Source organism: Artibeus jamaicensis, unplaced genomic scaffold (genome assembly GCF_021234435.1).
Source record: "Artibeus jamaicensis isolate MK-2021 breed Jamaican fruit bat unplaced genomic scaffold, CSHL_Jam_final contig_700, whole genome shotgun sequence".
Classification (NCBI taxonomy): Eukaryota; Metazoa; Chordata; class Mammalia; order Chiroptera; family Phyllostomidae; genus Artibeus; species Artibeus jamaicensis.
In genome coordinates, this window is record NW_026521930.1 from 7062423 (window position 1) to 7082379 (window position 19957).

At 47.2% G+C, this 19957-nt stretch overlaps 1 protein-coding gene across 3 annotated transcripts; it reads left to right on the forward strand.

The window, feature by feature from the left end:
* Positions 1-692: 692 nt before the first annotated feature.
* Positions 693-9649, forward strand: NFATC2IP (nuclear factor of activated T cells 2 interacting protein). 3 transcript variants are annotated; one of them, XM_037140031.2, is made up of 8 exons: positions 693-1063; positions 1680-1752; positions 4747-4867; positions 5508-5588; positions 5680-5866; positions 6833-6977; positions 7108-7217; positions 8621-9649. In XM_037140031.2, the coding sequence occupies exons 1-8, from the start codon at positions 746-748 to the stop codon at positions 8777-8779; spliced, it is 1194 nt and encodes a 397-aa protein (XP_036995926.1). In that variant the 5' UTR covers positions 693-745; the 3' UTR covers positions 8780-9649. The 3 variants fall into 3 exon arrangements, with proteins under 3 accessions (XP_036995926.1, XP_036995925.1, XP_053527753.1); XM_037140030.2 differs by having other exon boundaries at positions 694-1132; XM_053671778.1 differs by having other exon boundaries at positions 731-757.
* The last annotated feature ends 10308 nt before the right edge of the window (positions 9650-19957 follow it).

Genomic DNA, 19957 nt, shown 5'->3' on the forward strand with positions numbered 1-19957 from the left:
TTGGAGGCAATTCAGAGTTGAGTGGTGTTAGGTGGTCCAGGGTGTGTAGTGTGTGGATTCTGCACACGAGGAGGGTGTGTGTGAGAGAGTGGGTGACATTGCGTGGAATTACCTCAGATCGTGGAATTACCTCAGATCTCGCGTTTGGGAGAAAACACTAATGGGGATATGGTTAAGTGTAAAGCCTAATTCCAAAATTCCTTTTTTTTTTTTTTTTTACTTCCCTAAAACCTGTAGATAATTTTTATGAGTTTGAGCCAAACTGACCACATATGCCAGGTGGGGGTGGGGTGGGGGCGGTGGTCCGGCAAGATCCCAAATGCTCTCCTACTTGCACGATTCCTGATAACAATTTCCAGTCCACCTTGTTTTATCCTTTAGGCTTGAGGACTACAATTCCCAGGCTGCCGGTCTCCCCCACCAAACAGGAAAACGGATCTCTGAAATGGGCGGGGCTGGGAGAAGGCGGGTCCAGGTGAGCCAGCCAATGGGTGTTCCCCAACGAATTGAAACCTACGCTGATTGCCCTCAGGCTCACTGGAATCTTTGGCGCCTCGGTTTTAGTGGTGGATGTGTGTTGAGCGAGTGAAACCACCAGTGAAAAGGCGGGGAGGTGGCTACAGAGCTCGTGGGCGGGGAGGAGTGAAGACTAGCAGACGGTTCCGCCAATGAAGGGCGGCGGGAGCGGGAGGGGGCCGGGTGAATAACCTAGAAGCGGGCGACTTTGGCAGTCGGGGCGTGTGCCATGGCGGAGCCGGTGAGGAAACGGGGTCGGTGGGCCCGAGGCAGCTGTGTCGGCCGAGGAACTCGGGGGGCCCGGGGCGGCCGGGGCCTGCGACCTGTCGCCCAGCGGTCCCCAGCCCGGCGCTCCGTGGATTCGGTACTTGTGGACTTGGTCAGCGACAGTGATGAGGAAATCCAGGAGGTTTCAACGGCGCACGGCGCAGCGGACCCGGTCGAGGTCCCGCTCCCCGAGTGCCCCGGGCCGGCCGCGTCTCGGGACGACAGCGACAGTGACAGCGAAGGGGCGGACGCACGGCCGGCTGGAGCCCCTCCGGCCCTGGTCAGGCGACGGCGGCGGCTACTGCTGGATCCGGGGGAGGCACCGGTGGTTCCAGTGTACTCCGGGAAGGTGTAGCCAGGTTCCCGGGAGGGTTAGCGCGGAAGGGCTGTTTAAGAAGTAAACCCTGAGGCTAGGGTTTTAGGTTTGGTCCTGGGAGACTAACCCAAGCAGGAGCTAGGGCCTTGGAGGCAGAGAGATGCAGGGTTCTTGGCGTTTCTGCAGACTGGGGAGATGGAGTTTGAAGTGTGTTGGCAGTTTCGGGGGCGTAGAGAGGCTGTGGGGCTGGCATCCCTGAGGATTGAGAGGCGCTGGGAGGGACTAGGGTTTGCGGCATGTTCGGTTTTGAGGTTGGGGCCCGTTGCTAAAGCAACCTAGTGAAAAAGTAGAACTGAGTCTGTATTCTCAGAGTGCCTTAGGGAAAGGGGTCGGGGGTAGGAGTAAGGACACTCCGATTTGAATCCTGGGAAGGCTGGGCTCCTGAGTCCTGGGAGAAATCTGTGGTATCTATATACTTAGAATTTGGGAGCTGGAGGAAGCCTGAACGTGAGGGAAGAATTATCCCATTTTCCCTTTCAGTGAAGGGAGGACTTGGGCTGATCCACTTTTGTCTTTGCAGGTGAAGAGCAGCCTCCACCTTATCCCAGATCACCTGTCCCTCCTGAAACTGTGTCTCCCAGGGACAGAGGAAGGTAAGGTAGGGCTTCCAGGAAGAGATACGCAGGGCTGGCCCCCCTGAGGAGACTTGGGGGGTTCAGTATCCTTGCAGTTAGCTGTTGCCTGTGGCTCAGGGGAAGGTGTAGGAGAGGTGACTCCTGCATCCTGGCCAGAAAAAAAACCCCAAAAAACAAAAAATGCTCCAGTCCTCCCCAAAAGGGCGGAATTGTTAATCAAAAGGCACAGGATGTAACTGTCAACCATTCTTCTCCCAACTCTAATAGGCATGAGTCTGTTAATAGATACATTTCTGGACCCCTTCCCTGGAGATTCTGATTCTATAATCCTGGGGACAAGGGAGGGAGAGGTGTCGAGAATCTGTAACACCTTGTTACATCTGTAACTAGTCCTTCGGGAACACTCTGGAGCCAGCAGGGTGTTCTTTGAGTCTTATCAGGGCTTCCCAGCATTTGTCCTTCCCCCGTAATGTGATTTTTGCCTCCTGTCCAAGGACAATGACTAGGAATCCAGTTTCATAAGGAAGCAGTCCAGTGGGTAAATGCAGACCTTGGACCATGCCTTCTGTATCTTGGGGGAGTATGGTAGGGTCATGAAGAGCTGATTTAGGAATTGGCTGGTCTGGGTTTAAATCCTAGCTCTACTCTTTATTAGCTGTGTGAACTTGGGCAAGTTAATCTCTCAGTGTTTTCATTTCCTCATCAGGAAAAGGGATAATGGTGGACCTATGTCAAAAGATTTTACTGAGAATTAAACAAAGAGAACCTCTTCTTGGGCTACATATATAGTTTAGGACAGTACCTGGCATGCATGTAAAATGTACCTCTTTCCTTGCTTCTCAAAAGGTGGGCTCAGCCGAGTCCCACCAGTGCAGTGGGAAGCTCATCAGCCCTATACTTAAAATGTGAGCCCAGTAGTGTTGGTCATCCCCTGGGAGCTTGTCAGAAATGCAGAATCTCAGACCATTGGCAGCTGCCATATTTAGCTAGGACAAGGTTTCTTAACCTCAGCACAACTGACATTTGGGCTGGATAATTCTTTATTGTGGGCGTCTGTTCTGTGCATCAAAGTATGTGTAGCAGCATCCTGCCCTCTACCCCTAGGATACCAATGCCATAGCCCGAACTCCTCCCTCCCCCCGTTACGACAACAAAAATATTCTCCAGATACTGCCACCTCTCCCCTGGGAGGCAAAACTGCCTCATACTGAAAACCACTAATGTAGGATTTATTATCATTGTTTTGTTTACACAGTATTTTTTTTTATGGTTAATGATGGTCTTTTATTGGTGGCAAGCAAATGGAAAAGAGCCTCTATATTCTAGAATAACACCTGATTTCTGATCATTTGACTATGCACACAAATACTGAATCATTATGCTGTATACCAAAACTAATGTAATGTTATATGTCACTTATACCTGAATAAAAGGGAAGAAATACCTAGTTTCCCTTTATAAATAGGAATTACTGTATTTTGCTGTGTATAATGCATTCCTGTGTATACTGTACACTGTGGTTTTGGCCTAGGCTTTCAGGGAAGAAATTTGTTATTTTAATTTTTTTAAGATTTTATTTATTTGTATTTAGAAAGAGAGGAAGGGAGGGAGAAAGAACAGGAGAGAAATGTCAGTGTGTGGTTGCCTCTCACATGGCCCCCACTGGGGACCTGGCCTGCAACCCAGGCATGTGCACTGACTGGGAATCAAACTGGTGACCCTTTTGTTCACTCAATCCACTGAGCCACACCAGCTAGGGCTTGTTTTAATTTTTAATTCAATTACTGATTTATTTATATTTAGAAGCAAAACTGATTATCTTATTCCAGGTATTATTTTGCATACGTATATCATTATTGCTTTCTAGAGTTACACTTTAATGCATAAGCATAAACAAAAGAATTAAAAACATATAGATATGGCTCTGGCTGGTATAGCTCAGTGGATTGAGCTTGGGCCTGTGAACCAAAGGGTTGCCGTTTCGATTCCCATTCAGGGCACCTGCCTGGGTTGCAGGCCAGGTCTCCAGTAGGGGGCATGTGAGAGGCAACCACACATCGATGTTTCTCTCCCTTTCTCCTCCCTTCTCCTCTCTAAAAATAAATAAAATCTTTAAAAACCATTAATACTGCCCATATGTAGATATGGAATTAATACTATCCATATATAATACACATCCTTATTTTTTCCTCAAAAATTTGGGTGAAAAAGAGAGCATTATATACAGCAAAATATGGTAAGTGATTTAAAGAAAGATACTTTCCTAAATGGTGCGGTTCAGTTGGTTGGGCATAGTTCCACAAAGGAAAAGGTTGCCATTTTGATTTCCAATCAGGACACATGCCTAGGTTGCAGGTTCGATCCCTGGTCAGGACACTTACAAGAGGCAACTGATCGATGTTTTTCTCTCTCTTTCTCCCTCTCTTCCCCTTTCTCTAGAAATAAATAATTAAAAAAGAAAGATACTAAATAACAATTTAAATAAAATAAAATTAAAAATTATACTTTGACAACATGTTTTAATGTCCGTTTTGTAACATACATAACAGTGTAGTGGTACATAATACTAATAGTATTATAATTGTAGTATTCAATCATATAATAATATTAGTTAAATATATTTTTCTGGATTGTGTGCTTGGTATTTTTTTTTGTGGGATACAAGTGACCCTAAAAAGCAAGGACACTGCTTTGGCTGGAGCCGGCCGCTTCTCCACTGTCCCCGCCTGCTGCGCTGTCTTGTCCCTTGCGTTGCGTGCACGAGCCTCAGACACTCTCCCGCTCTCGTCTTTCAGACTCTGGCTCGTGCTTTTGTCCGAGTCGGGCACTTCCTTTCTGACCCGCGTCCCTTCAGCACTTCCCCAGCATTGTGATGCGGTCCTGAGTGTCGGGGCCCCACACTCCCCTCCTTTCCGAGACCTACTGAATGAAGCCAGGGACTTGTGTCTCCTCTCCATGGCCTCTTGCTGTCCTCTCTTGGCTAACCCTTTGCACTGTCCCCTCTGTCCCCAGAGGGGGATATGGCAGATTCCAGCAGTCCCCATGCCGAGGATCCCCCCGTTCCAGATTCTCCCTGGAAGAAGAAGCTGAGGAGCAAGGCTGAAGAAGGAAAAAAGAAAAAGAAGGAGTCTCTGTGAGTGAGGCCGGGGCACGGAGGCCCCGGGAGCGGGAGAGGACTGGGAGGGGCAGGCTGAGGCTGCAGGACCCTTGGGCGGCTCTTGAAGGAGTAAGGAAAAGGGATAGAAGGAGTCTTGCGGCTCAGGTGAGGAATGAGGCTCTCGGGAGAAGAGGTGGCCCACGTGAGAGGACGACAGTGGACCCTCCAGGACTGCCATGGGAGTGGGGGTGTTTCTCTGTGTCTGAGACGGCAGTAACGCAGGGGGAAGGGTGTGGCTCTGGAGACCGCTCTTGTGGTGCATATCTAACCAGTTGCCTCTTGATTATGCTCTCTGCTTATTTTCCTATTTTGTGAAATGGGGATCCTAGCGGCACCTGTGTCGAAATTTTTGAGTAGATTGAGAGTTAATACTTGGCATACAGTCAGTGGTCGACATTAGAAGACACATCCATCTGCAAAATGACTTGCCTAGAAGAATGATGCTCAGGTCTCCCCTCTCCTTTCCTCTCTTTGTCTTCCAATACGATGGATGTTACTGGAACGTGTTCCCTCTTGATTCTCCGACTCCCCTCTGTTCCCAGGGGTCCATAGCCCATGAGGAGAGGTGTGGGGCTGGGGTCTCTTCCTCCATCTTGCCTTTCTCTTCTCTCTGCAGGACTCAGGACACCTCCCCTTTGCCCCCAGCTCTGCCTAGGACCAAAAGCAGAAAACATACCCGGGCGCTCCGGAAGTTAAGGTGACAGGGACAGGAGGCTGTGGCTGGCGTGGAGAGGGTCAGTGTGGAAGTGTCCCACCCCAGTTGACATGAAGTCCTTTTTGCACCGCAGGGAGGTGAACAGGCGCCTCCAGGATCTCCGTTCCAGCCTGAGTCCCAAACAGCGCCAGGGCCAGGACCACCTGAGCCAAGACGATGAGGTGGTCATTTTGGAGGGGCCCGTCCTCCCAGGGAGCCCCCGTCTCTTCCCACTCAAAATCCGGTGCCGTGCTGACCTGGTCAGGTTGCCCGTCAGAATGGTAAGTGCCTGAAGGACCTCAGGAGGAGGGCCCCAGGCGCTGCCCACGGAGGGGCTGCCGTGGTGTCTGGGCAGAAGGGACTGTGTCATCCGTTGCCCGTCCTGCTCTCTGGATCTGCCCAGCGCTCCTGCAGGCTTCCGTGCCTTTGTGCTCACTATTTCCCTCCTCTGTGTTGTCTTCCTTACTCTCACCTCTCTTGCTGGCACATTTTCCACCCATTTTTCAAGGCTTCATGTAAGCATCCTAAGCCTTGCTTGGTAGCCCCTTCCCCAGGGTATGTACCCCTCTTTCCTTCCCTGAGACGCTGTGCTTCCCTCTTACTTAATGCTCTTAATGTGCTTAATGCTCTTATTGCATTAAACACAAATGTTTCAGTCATTCTGAGCTCTCCCACCTTCCTGGTAAACACTACTATTTTTGTGGGGATAACTCTATCCAGAAATAAGACAGATAATGGAAATAAGCCATAACCGTGCATTGGCAAGTAACTAAGCCAGAGGTTGCAAACTGGCAGCCCACAGCCTTATAACAGCATCTTCTTTTTTTCCCTGTAGAGTGGTTTTAAAACGTAGGGGTTTATTGTTGGCCTTTGCATTGGGTGATTTCACTAGATTCCTTCTAGTCTGGCTTCTCTTAAATAGGAAGACGTAGCCACAGCAGCCGAATTCTCACACGGCGCCAGTCAGCGGGAACAGCTGGCCCGTCTGGACGGGGCACGTGAGCTACACTTGGCTGCAGTGCCCCCAGTCCCTTTTTTCCTCCAACCCATGGTTGCTTCATTTCTTTGTGTTACTTGCCTGAACCCCTTATTATGATCAAACTCCATATTTTCTCAGGTAAATATGATGAAACTCGAAGCTAAGGAGCTCAGCCAGTAGCAAAGGCCATAAACTTGTTTCGGGAGTGGGCTGGGACGGGGCACTTCAAGACAGGAAGTCCTCCTTCGCTTCTTATTTCCCTTTCCAGTCGGAGCCCCTACAGAGTGTGGTGGACCACATGGCCACCCATCTTGGGGTGTCCCCAAGCAGGATCCTCTTGCTTTTTGGAGAGACAGAGCTGTCCCCTACTGCCACTCCCAGGACCCTAAAGCTTGGAGTAGCTGACATCATTGGTGAGAGGAAGGCAGGGAGGCGGAGCCTTGAGAAGGCTTTTGCCACAGGGAGGGGGGAAGAGGAAAGGCCCAGCGAGGGCCGTGGTCCGACCCGTGCTGAGGCCTGGCGTCCTGCTCCTGCCTCCCACAGACTGTGTGGTGTTAGCAAGTTCTCCAGAGGCCACAGAGACATCCCACCTGCTGCAGCTGCGGGTGCAGGGGAAGGAGAAACACCAGATGCTGGAAGTCTCGCTGTCTCGAGTGAGTGGAAAAGATGATTCTCCACGTCCCTTATCCTTTCCTCTGCCGTCTGTCCTGTCAGTTAACTGAGGATAGACTCCTTCTAGTCCCGATTTGCCAGAGACTGCCCTCCCTGGCCTTGGGTTCCGCCCGTCCTAGATAGTGGAAAAAGCCCATTGTTCAACTTCGCTTCTCCCACTTCTGCTGGGAACCTCTGCTCTAGTCTCCTGTCTCCTCCTCCTGGTTGAAATGGAAAGGACCATCCCTGGCTGGGTCCTCAGTTGGTTAGAGTGTTGTCCCAGTATGCCAAGGTTGCGGGTTCGATCGCTGGCGGGGGGACCTACCAGAATCAAGTAAGTAGAACAACAAGTCAATGTTTTTTCCTCTTTCTCTGTCTTCCCCTTCCTCTTTCTCCCTAAAATCAAAAAATAAAATAAAATAAATTTAGAATTTAAAAAAATGGAAAGGACCCTTGGCAATAACCACCAAAATCCATCAAAATAACAAAGCCACACTTCTAAGTGACAGGCCCAGCTCCAAGAATAAGCAATTCACATTGAGGAGGGTATTGTTGACTTTCACAACAGTCTTGTGTGGTGAAGCACCGTTACTCTCAATTAACCAGTGAGACAGTGGGGACCTGCCTAGGCGGGGTGACTTCCTGTACCGGTGTCCTCTGGCTGCTGTCACAAAGCACCACAAACTGAGTCACCTAAAGCGACAGAGCTGTGCTCTGTCACCGTTGTGGAGGTTAGGAATCTGAAATGAAGGCACCAGCACGGTCATGCTCCCCCCGGACCTCGGAAAATCTTTTCTTGCCTCTTCCAGCTCTGGCAGTGGCTGTGGGTCCTTGGCAGTCCTGGGCTTGCAGCTGCATCACTCGATCTGCCATTTTTGTCATGGGGCATTTTCTCTTCTCAAAAGGACACCAGTCCTGTTGCATCCCTGCTCACCCTGATCCAGAGTGACCTCTTCTTAATTCGACTACATTTCCAAAAGCCCTCCTTCCAAGTAAAGTCACATTTACATTTACCAGGAGTTAGGACCACAAAGTGTCTTTTTGGAGGGGACAGTTTGAAATTATAACACTTGCTTGAGGTCACATGATCAGGGAATTGGGGGAGCCTGGCCTCAAGCTCAGACCATCCCCGCCCTGGAGTCTGGGTGCTCCGCTCCGCTGCAGGATGCGCCTCCGTGGTAGGCGAGGAGACTGGGGCGTGGGGGTCCTGCCTGACCCGGCGCCTCAGCCTGAGCTTTGGGCTCTGTGGCCTGGGTCCCTAGAGAGGAACCAACCCTACCGGCCTTCCCCTCCATAGGCACTGACTTGACTTGTCCCCCTACCCTCCCTGTCCCAGGTCCTCTGTCCCTGCAAGTTTTCCCCAGCTCCTCTTTTCATTTACATTCATTTTTTCCTGCCTCTCCAGGATTCTCCTCTCAAGACCCTCATGTCCCGCTATGAGGAGGCCATGGGACTCACCGGCCACAAGCTCTCCTTCTTCTTTGACGGGACAAAGCTCTCAGGCATGGAGCTGCCAGCTGATCTGGACATGGAATCCGGGGACCTCATTGAGGTCTGGAGCTGAAGCCCCACTCCTTATTGGGAGGCCCAGCTCAACTTGGGGAGAATGGCTGCCCCCTCGTGACCCTGTAAGGGCTGGCTGGAGCCGAGGTGGAACTTAGCTTTAAGCTGAAGCAAAATCAAGGCATGGTATTCGATCTCCTCTCCTGCCGACCCTGGATTTAAGCTGTTAGTTACCTAGTTAGTTGTGTGGTCCTCACCCCGCCTCGGGCGGGCTCTGTCTCCATTCACACAGTGTGCCGAGTTTCGCAACCTCCTGGGACACCCCTCACTCCCACCCTTCACCACCACCACCACCACCCTTTCCTTCACCTGAATGTCTGTTTTGAAATCAAACTGCTCATGTTTGAAAAGGGAGTTGATAAATTAGGGCTGAGACTGGGATTCCGGACCTGGGACCCACGCCACATCCAGGGCCAGCAGTGGCCTTAGCTTCATTAGCGGGTAGGAAGTGAAGTTTGCTTGCTGCACATACACCTGTGTGGTTCCTTGGCTTGCCTGAAAATAAATGATCAAGCGCACACATGCATGAGTTTAAGCATAGGCTGACTGTGGGTTACTCCTTTGAACAGTATTGAAGGGCCTTGGCCTTGGGTGTCTAACTCACCCCAGGACCCTGTACAGCCCCCTTTCTGATCACACACATTATTTAAGGCACAGTTGAGTACAGGGGGCCTTTGGTTTCAGATCTCAGATTCTAGTCCATGCAAGGCTTCTCTGGTCTCAGTGGTTTTTCTCCCCTTCCTCACGCCACCGTCTCCCGTGAGCACCACACTAGGGTGTTGACTGCATGCCTTTGAATATGAATGTGTCCTTGTAAAGCGTGATACTATACATGTGAACATCCTCCTTATATATGTGGGTTTGTGCTATAGATGTGTGCCTTTTTCTTTTTGACTCAATGCGTGCTACTTGTTTTACACCTGCTTCGAACTCATCTCCAGCATTCCACAGTGGGCGTCAGCTGCGTGTTGCTCGCCAGTATACTGGCGGACTCCCAGGTGACTGCAGCCTCGGGTACCTACAACATCTTAGCATGTAGACAAGGCCACAGAGAACGTCCTGTTATGTGTCCCCTTCCGTGCTTGTGTGGAAAGTTCTCCAGCATAGGTACCTGGGGTGGGATTACAGGTCAGACAGGTTAATTTATCTATGGTCCTGCCAAATATCTCTTTTTTTTTTTAACATATTTTATTGATTATGCCATTATAGTTGCCCCATTTCCCCCCTTCATTCCCCTCCACCCTGCACACCCCCTCCCTCACCATTCCCCCCCTTTAGTTTATGTCCATGTGTCACAAATTCTTTAGATTCTACATTTCTGGCCTGGCTGGTATAGCTCAGTGGATTGAGCAAGGGCTTGGGAACCAAGATTCTACATTTCCTATACTATTCTTGCCCTTCCCCCTGTCTATTTCCTACCTACTGTCTATGTAGTAGGTAGGTAGGAAATAGTAGTAGCTACTTAATCTCTGTACCTTCTCCCCGCTTCTCCTTCTGCTCCCCTGTTGCTAACCCTCCATGTGATCTTCATTTCTATGGTTCCGCTCCTGATCTAGCTGTCCTCTTAGTTTGCTTTTGTTTTAGGTGTGGTTGTTAATAACTGTGAGTTTGCTGTCTGTTCACTGTTCATCTTTTTTATTTTCTTTTTCTTAGGTAAGTCCCTTTAACATTTCATATAATAAGGGCTTGGTGATGATGAACTCCTTGAACTTGATCTTATCTGAGAAGCACTTTATCTGCCCTTCCATTCTAAATGAAAGCTTTGCTGGATAGAGCAATGTTGGATGTAGGTCTTTGGATTTCATGACTTAGCTTAGCTTAGAACCCACCTCAGCTTAGAACAGGGGTCTAGCTCAGCAGACTCTTACACCCACTGGTTTTTGTCCTTCTCCCCCACTAAACTGTAAGATCCGTGGAAACAAATGCAGTCATGCACTGCCTAATGACATGTGCTCAACGATGGACCTCATATATGAGGTGTGTCCAGAAGGTATCCAGCCATGTAATATGAAAAATAGATACATTTACTGAAGAAGATACAAGAAACATTGTACATAAAACAGTGACACCTCAGTCCCCTTCAAAGCAGGCAACTTGGAACCTCACACAGTTCTCCCAGCGTCTCTTCCACTGGTCAAAACACTGGAAAATCCTTTGTTGAAATCACCATCAGCTGCCTGATTGTATTTTCCTGAGTCTCATTGAAGGTCTGAAATCTCTTCCCTTTCAAAGGTGATTTTAGTTTTGGGAAAAGTCAGAAGTCACAGGGCACCAGATCTGGGATATAGGAGGGCTGCGTCACCTGGGTGACTTGATGTTTCACTAAAAACTCTGCACAAGACGTAATGCATGAACAGGCGCATTGTGATAAAGCTTCCAATCACCAGTTGCCCACATCTGCAGCCATTTTCTTTGTATTGCATGTCTCAACCAACAAGGAACATTAAGCTAGCCCTCCTTATTAATTGTTTGGCCTTGAGGGGTGTACTCGTGATGGACACCTTCCCAGTCAAAAAACAGTTAATATGGTCTTGATCTTGCTGCAACTTTGTTGCACCTTCTTCATGTGTGGAGAACCAGGTGACTTATATCGGGGGGCAACAAGGCCTTCATTTCCAGATCATAGCTGTAGACCCACCATTCATTTCTGGTTGTGACCTTGAGGAAATGTGGTTCATTGGTAGTGGTTTGAATCAAGTAATTAGCAACTGCAGCGTGATGTTCCTTCTCCTCTGGTAGCAGAAACCACAGAACAAATTTTGCTCTGACACGTTTCATGCCCAGATCCTGCATTAAAATCTCGGACATAGCAGCATTTGGAATCCTGGGATCAGCTTCCAGTTCTCGCACAGTCAGTCACTGGTCTTTGTTGACTGCAGCCTGTACACATTCAACACTCTCAAGTGTTCTGCTTGTTGCAGGCCTTCCAGAATGTAGATCACTTTCAACAGATTCTCAACCATCTTTGAAGTGTTTGTGTCATACTTTTATTTGCAATTCACTCCTTATGTTGTCCCTGAAAGCCTTCTGAATCATCTGAACAGTTTCTACAGAGGAACGTTCAAGCTTAATGCAAACTTTGATGCAGATTCGTTGTTCTGCTTGCTCAGGCATTTTGAATGTGATGGCCACACAGTACACATGCTCACTCAATGGCATCTACTGCCTCCACTGACTAGTACAGTGAAGTTGTCATTGTTCATGCCTGCACATACCAGTCCACTCTCCTTGGCTGCCAGGTTACATCAACATCGTGCAAACCATTCTTGTTGTATTAACAATGACTGGACTTTTTCTGGCCAAGATGGAGGCGTAGGTAGACACACTGTGCCTCCTTGCACAACCAAAATAAGGACAGCAATTTAGAAACAAAATGACACCAGAATTGACAGAAAGTTGAACTGTATGGAAGTCTGACAACCAAGGAGTTGAAGTAGACACATTCATCTAGACCCATAGGTGGGGTGGAGAAGGATGGCCTGGCAGAGAGGAGTTGCAGCAAAGCAGTGGCTGGCGGACCCAGCGAGGTGGTGGATTGTGGAGGGGTGCAGTACACAAGGTGGCTGGTGGACTAGGCAGTTCCACATTCGTACGCAGATAAACCAGGTGAAACTGGGGAGCAAGACAGACTGTGCAACCCAGGGCTTCAGTGCAGGGAAATAAAGCATCAAAACATCGATTGAAACCATGTGTGGGGGTTGAGGTGCTGGGAGACACTCTCAGCCTCACAGGAGAGTTCACTGGAGTGACCCACAGAGTCTTAGAACATATACAAGACCACCCACCTGGGAATCAGCACCAGAAAGGCTCAGTTTGCTTGGGGGAAGCAAGGGAAGTGACCGAAATCCAGCAGGGAGTGGAGCAAGTGCCACTGTTTCCTCTCTGACCCCTGCCCCACAAACAGCATCACAACCCAGGGACTGGGTTGCCCAGCCCAGGTGAACATCTAAGGCTCCACCTCTCACTAGTAACAGTACATCAAGACCAAAAAAAAAAAAGGTCCAAATGAAAGAACTGATCAAAGCACCAGAAAAAATACAACTAAGCGATGAAGAGATACTCAACTTATCAGATGCACAGTTCAAAACATTGCTAATCAGGATGTTTTGATTACAGAACATCCTGTAATCAAAGAATTACAGAACAGAATTGGTTGCATTTGGTCACAAATTAGATGAAAAAATGAGGGCTACACTAAGTGAAATAAAGGAAGATGTACAGGGAACCAATAGCGATGGGAAGGAAACTGGGACTCAGATCAACAGTGTAGACCAGAAGGAAGAAAGAAACATCCAATCAGAAAAGAATGAAGAAACAAGAATTCAAAACAATGAGGAGAGGCTTAGGGACTTCCAGGACATCTTTAAACGTTCCAACATCTGAATTATGGGGTACCAGAAGGGGAAGAGGAAGAGGAACAAGTGGAAAACTTATTTGAACAAATAATAAAGGAGAACTTCCCTAATCTGGCAAAGGAAATGGACTTCCAGGAAGTCCAGAAAGGTCAGAGAGTCCCAAAGAAGTTGGACCCAAGGAGGAACACACCAAGGCACATCATAATTACATTAGCCAAGATTAAAATGAAGGAGAGAATCCTAGAAGCAGCAAGAGATAAGGAGGCAGTTATCTACAAAGGAGTTCCCATCAGACTGTCAGCGGATTTCTCAAAAGAGACCTTACAGGCAAGAAGGGGCTGGAAAGAAGTATTCCAAGTCATGAAGTCAAGGACTTACATCTAAGGTTGCTCTATCCAGCAAAGCATTCATTTAGAATGGAAGGTCAGATAAAGCACTTCTTATTATATGAAATGTTAAAGGGACTTATCTAAGAAAAAAAAGGTAAAAAATATGAACAGCGAAAGGACAGCAAACTCACAGTTATTAACAACCACACCTAAAACAAAAGCAAACTAAGTGGACAGTGAGATCAGGAGCAGAGCCACAGAAATGGAGATCACATGGAGGGTTAGCAACAGGGGAGTGGGAGAGGGGGGGAGGAGGTACAGAGAAGAAGTAGCATAGACAGTGGGGAGAAAATAGACGGGGGAGGGCAAGAATAGTATGGGAAATGTAGAAGCTAAAGGACTTATGACACATGGACATGAACTAAAGGGGGGGAATGTGGGTGGGAGGGGGTGTGCAGAGTTGAGGGGAGTGAAGGGGGGAAATGAGACAACTGTAAGAACATAATCAATAAAATATATTTTTAAAAATGTCTAAAGTCTAATGACATGGCCATAGAGGCTATAAAGCCAAAGCCAGTGCTTTCTGAAAAAAGTGCCATGTGCCTAAGAAAAGCCTCAGGCAGGCCCCTCAGGGTGTATCACAGAAAGAGACTTTGCTATGGTAGAGGACGGCTCCATCCTGGTGTGGCCCCGGAAGGCCTTCTGGTGGGATGAGATGTGGAGACAGAAGACAGCAGTATTGTATTGACGATCCTGACCTTGGACGTGCTGAGGCTAACATGCGTTTGTCTTTGTTTTTAAGAAAAAGTTAATAAAAATAATAGAAAAAAAGTTTATAGAATCAGGACATAAAAAGAAGATTTTTGTATAGCAATACAACGTGTTTTAAGGTAAGTTAGTACAAAAGAGTCAATTTTTTTTTTAAATAAAATATAAAGTGAAGTTTACAGTAAGCTAAGGTTAACATATTACTGAAAACAATTTTAGAATGGTGTGTAGCCTAAGTTTACAGCATTAATAAAGAATACAGTATTAGAGCATCATCCTGTTAACCCAAGGTTGTGTGTTCGATCCCCAGTCAGGGATCATACAGGAATCAACCACTGAACGCATAAATAAATGGAACAACAAATTGATGTTTCTCTCTCGCCCTTTGCCCCTCTAAAATCAATTTTGGAAAAGACTACAGTAGTGTACCGTCAGGACCTAGGCCTTTACGTTCACTCACTTAATCTTACAGGATTCATCATGGTAAGTGTCCTATATAAGTATACCATTTAAAAAAATTTTTAAATATTTTTAAAAGACTTTATTATTTATGTTTAGACAGAGTGGAAGGGAGGGAGAAAGAGAGAGAGTAGCATCAGTGTGTGGTTGCCTCTCACATGCCCCCTCCTGGGGACCTGGCCCACAGCCCATGTATGTGCCCTGACTGGGAATGAACTGGTGACCCTTTGGTTCATAGTCCAGTGCTCAATCCACAGAGCCACAGCAGCCAGGGCCCATTTATTATCTTTTATATTATAATTTTACTGTAGCTTCTCTATGTTTAGATATGTTTAGATACACAACTACTTTGGGTTATAATTGCCTACGGCACAGGCGGCAAACACAAGGCCCGCGGGCCGAATCCGGCCCTCCACTTTGTCTCGTCCAGCCTGGCACCTGGTTTCTATCTGGCGGCAGCGACAATCTCTCGCTTAACTGTTAAGGAGCAGTTACATTTATACAGCCCTAAAACTGCATTCGGTCCTTTGAAGGCAACAGCGAGGCCCATGTGGCCTCTGGTGAAAATGAGTTTGACAGCCCTGGCCTACAGTATTCGGTACAGTAACTGGCGGTACAGGTTTGTAGCCTGCAGGCATGAGGCTGCACCACAGGCCGAGGTGTGTAGCTGGCTCTGCCATCTGTGCCTCGTAAGGGCACTCACTCTGTGATGCTGGCACAATGAGACCACCTAGTGACCCATTTCTCAGCCCTTCTCCCCCTTGCTAAGCAATGCATGACTGTACACTATCTTGCTTTTCTCAAAGATCCATGCTCAGCATCTGGCACAGGAGTTTCCTAACAAATGTTTGGTGAGTGAATAAACAAGCTCTTTGTCTGAAAGAATGTCCCCACCACCTATCTCACTGCATAAGCTGGGTCCAGGAACCTGAGTTTCACTCCTGATACTTCTTTTACCTCATATCCACTCCATTACCAAATCAACTTAATTGCCCCAGATGGCTCTCAAAGCAGTTTAGTTCTCTCCCTCCATCCCATCCTGGTGCAATCAATCTACCACTGCCTGCAGCCTGAGCTAATGTAGCAGCCCTCTGACAGGTTGCTCTGCTGGCCCTTGGTCCCCTGCAATCCATCTACACTGCGGTCAGAGTGATCTCAAATGCAAATCTGATTTTTAAATGAAGATCCTTCACGTGGCCCCAGCCCCCTCCAGCCTGGCCTCCGATCACTCCCCGCAGACCTCTCTCTCTCTCTTTGCTCTTCACACTGCCCTTCTTTCAGATCCTTCCTTTTTTCAGATGCTTCCTTCTTTTTTAAAGAAATTATTTGATTGAATGAATTTTTTAAAAGATTTTATTAATTTATTTTTAGACAGAGGGGAAGAGAGGGAGAAAGGGAAAAAGAGAAACATGAATTAGTTGGCTCTCACACACCCCCAACTAGGGACCTGGACCACAACCCAGGCATGTGCCCTGACTGGGAATCGAAGTGATGAACTTTTGGTTTGCAGGCTGGCGCTCAGTCCACTGAGCCACACCAGCCAGGACCGTCATGCTTCCTTTGGTGGCAGCACCTTTGCATGTGTTTTCCACTGCCTGAACTGCTCTCTCTCCTTTCCCTGGGAAGTCAGTAATTGCCCATCCCCCACATCTGAGCTCAAGTACCACTTCCTGAGAGGCTCTCAACCTCCCTGACCAGGTCAAAGGCCCTGTTATCAGGTCTTTATAACATCCGTATATCAGACTTCTTTTTTTATTAATATTTTATTCATTTATCTTTAGAGGAGAAGGAAAGGAGAGAGGTAAAGAAATATCAACGTATGGTTGCCTCTTGTGTGTCCCCCACTGGGAACTGGCCTGCAAGCCAGGCATGTGCTCTGACTGGGAATTGAACTGCGATCCCTTAGTTCGCAGGCCCGCGCCCAATCCACTGAGCTACACCAGCCAGGGTCAGACTTCTGTTTTGTGGCACTTACTGTAAATGAACTTTTTTCCAAGACATCGATGTATGCTTACAATACAAAAACCACAATTTTCAAAGCAAATAGAGCAAAAGGTAGGCTCCAGTTTAACCCTAAAGACCTGTACAGACATACTTATGTATCTGACCTTAAAGAAATTTTAATCGAGAGATCCATCAAGTTTTAAAAAGCGCCTGGCTGTGGCCAGGGTGGCTCAGTTGGTTGGAACATTGTCCTGCAGACTGAAAGGTGGTGGGTTTGCTTCCTGGACAGGGCTCATACCCAAGTTGTGAGTCTGATCTCTGGTTGGGTGGGTATGGAAGGCAACTGATTGGTGTTTCTCTCTCCGACATCGATGTTTTTCTCTCTCTCTTTCTGCCTTTCTTCCTTTCTCTCTAAAAACAATGAAAAAAATTAAAAAGTACCTGTATTCAGAGAAGAACTGAATATTTCCCCCACTTGGAAAAGCCAATTAGCATCAAGATATTTGCCTTTATAACCAGAAATTTTTATTTTCATTGATGTCCAGTGGTATTGTGTTTGGGTTACAGGCTTCTTAAAATTCATGTTATTGGAGTTTCATTTATGTGCTTAAACATTCACTCATTTTAAGTCTACATTTCAAGAGTTTTAGTAGAGGTACACAGTCCTGTGTTCTTGGTGCATCTGAATGGATATAAGTCCTTTGCCAGATACATGCCTTGCAAATATTTTCTTCCAATCTGTGGCTTGCCTTTGCCTTTCACAGGTGCAATTTTACATGTGTATGGTTATCCTCCAGATAAGATCTATGACAGTAGGGACTAAAACTGCTTTAGTCTGATACAGTGCCAGGCACATAGTAGATGCTCAATCATATTTAATTTTTTTAAAAGATTTTTAAATTTATTTATCTTTAGAGGGGAAGGGAAGAAGAGGGGGAAAGAAACATCAATGTATGGTTGCCTTTTGTGGGTCCCCTGCTGGGAAGTGGCCTGCAGGGAACCAGCCTGCAACCCAGGCATGTGCCCTGGCTGGGAATCGAACCTTGATTGTCTGGTTCTGAGGCCCGCGCTCAATCCACTGAGCTACACCAGCCAGGGGCATATTTAATTTAAAAAAATTTTAAAGGGCCCTGGCTGCTGTAGCTCAGTGGATTGAACACGGGACTGCGAACCACACAATTATGGTTCAATTCCCAGTCAGGGCACATGCCTGGGTTGCAGGCCACTTCCCAGCAGGGGACTCACAAGAGGCAACCATACATTGATATTTCTCTCCTTCTCTCCTTCCCTTCCTCTCTAAAGATAAATAAAACCTTAAAAAATTTTTTTAAAGGTTTTATTTATCTTTACAGAGGGGGAAGTGAGGGAGACAGAAAGGGAGAAAAACATCAACATGTGGTTGCCTCTCACGTGGCCCCCTGGGAACCTGGTCCACAACCCAGGCATGTGCCCTGACTGGGAATTGAGCTGGTGATCTTTTGGTTCATAGCCTGAACTCAATCCACTAAGCTACACCAGTCAGGGCTAAAAAAATTTTTATTGTTGTTCAATTACAGTAGTCCCCATTTCCCCCTCATTACTCTCTGCCCTACCCACCCTGACCTTCCAATTTCAATTCTCCTCCCCACCTCGTTTTCCTTGTTTATAGGTCCTTTATACATGTTCCTTGACTTTACCCTTCCCCTTCTTTTTTTTTAACATTTATTTTTTATTTTTTAAATTTTATTTATCTTTAGAAGGGAAGGGAAGGAGAGAAGTAGAGAAGTATCAGTGTATGGTTGCTTCTGGTGCATCCCCTGCTGGGAACTGGCCCCTGCTGGGAACTGGCCTGCAACCCAGGCATGTGCCGTGACGGGGAATTGAACCTCGATCTTTTGGTTTGCAGGCCCTTGCTCAATCCACTGAACTACACCACTCGGGGATACCCTTCCCCTTCTTTCCCCCATTATCCCCCTCCTCCCTCCCCTCTGGTTACTGTCAGTTTGTTCTTTATTTCCATGTCTCTGGCTGTACTGTGCTCACTTGTTTGTTTTGTTGATTAGATTCCACTTATAGGTGAGATCATATGATATTTGGTATTTGGTATTTGTCTTTTACCGCCTGGCTTGTTTCACTTAGCATAATGCTCTCCAGTTCCATCCATGCTGTCGCAAAGGGTAGGAGCTCCTTCTTTCTTTCTGCTGCATACTATTCCATTGGATAAACATACCACAGTTTTTTTCTTTTTTTTTTTATTGTTCTTCAAGTATAGTTGTGTCCATTTTCCCCTAACCACTCTCCCCCACCCTAGCCATCCTCTGTACCACAGTTTTTTGATCTATTCATTTACTGATGGGCATTTGGGCTCAATAATATTTTGTTGAGGAAAGTCAGTGAATACAATCTTAAGTTTCTTTCCATCTCCTTTTTTTAAAAAACATTTTATTTATTTTAAAAGATTTTACTTCTCTATTTGTAGACAGAAGGGAAGGGAGGGAGAAAGGGAGGGAGAGAAACATTAATGTGTGGTTGCCTCTGGCGCACCTTGGCCTGCAACTCAGGTATGTGCCCCGACAGGGACTTGAACCTGCAACCCTTTGGTTCCAAGGCCAGCACTCCATCCACTGAGCCACACCAGGCAGGTCTCCATCTCTTACCTTTAAATTCTCAGGGGACACCTAGTTTAAGGCTCTAAAACATAAAGTATCTCCTGGAACAATGCCAACGAGGGGTACCCATGACTCAAAATAGTTTCTGATAAACCACCTTGGGGGCCTCAGGTTTCCCTCATAAGACTCCAGAATTTCAGTGGGTCTGGTTGGAAGAGGGATCTTGAAGCAGCATTTGCATAGAGCTATACTAATTTTATTTTATTTTTTTAAGATTTTATTTGTTTATCTCTAGAGGGGAAGGGAAGGAGAGAGGGAGAGAAACATCAATGTATGGTTGCCTTCGTGGGTCCCCTGCTGGGAACTGGCCTGCAGGGAACCGGCTTGCAACCCAGGCACGTGCGCTGACTGGGAATCGAACCGCGATTCTGATTCGCAGGCCTGCGCTCAATCCACTGAGCTATACCAGCCAGTCTAATTTTATTTTTAATAAATAAAAATGTTTAGCAGCTGTATCTTCTAGATTGGGGCGGGTTTACATAAGGAACCACTTCAGGCCCTCCTTTTGGTGCCAGGGCTCTGTAGTCTTTGTCCTTAGGCTTCAAGTCCTGGCCTGCCTTAAATGAGACCACCAGAGAGCGCAAGAGAGAGAAAAACCGCTGCAGACTGTAGAGGCAGTTCTTGAGATTGGGAAACCTCAAGGTTTTACAGCTGCTGGGTTGGGGGATCCAAACAA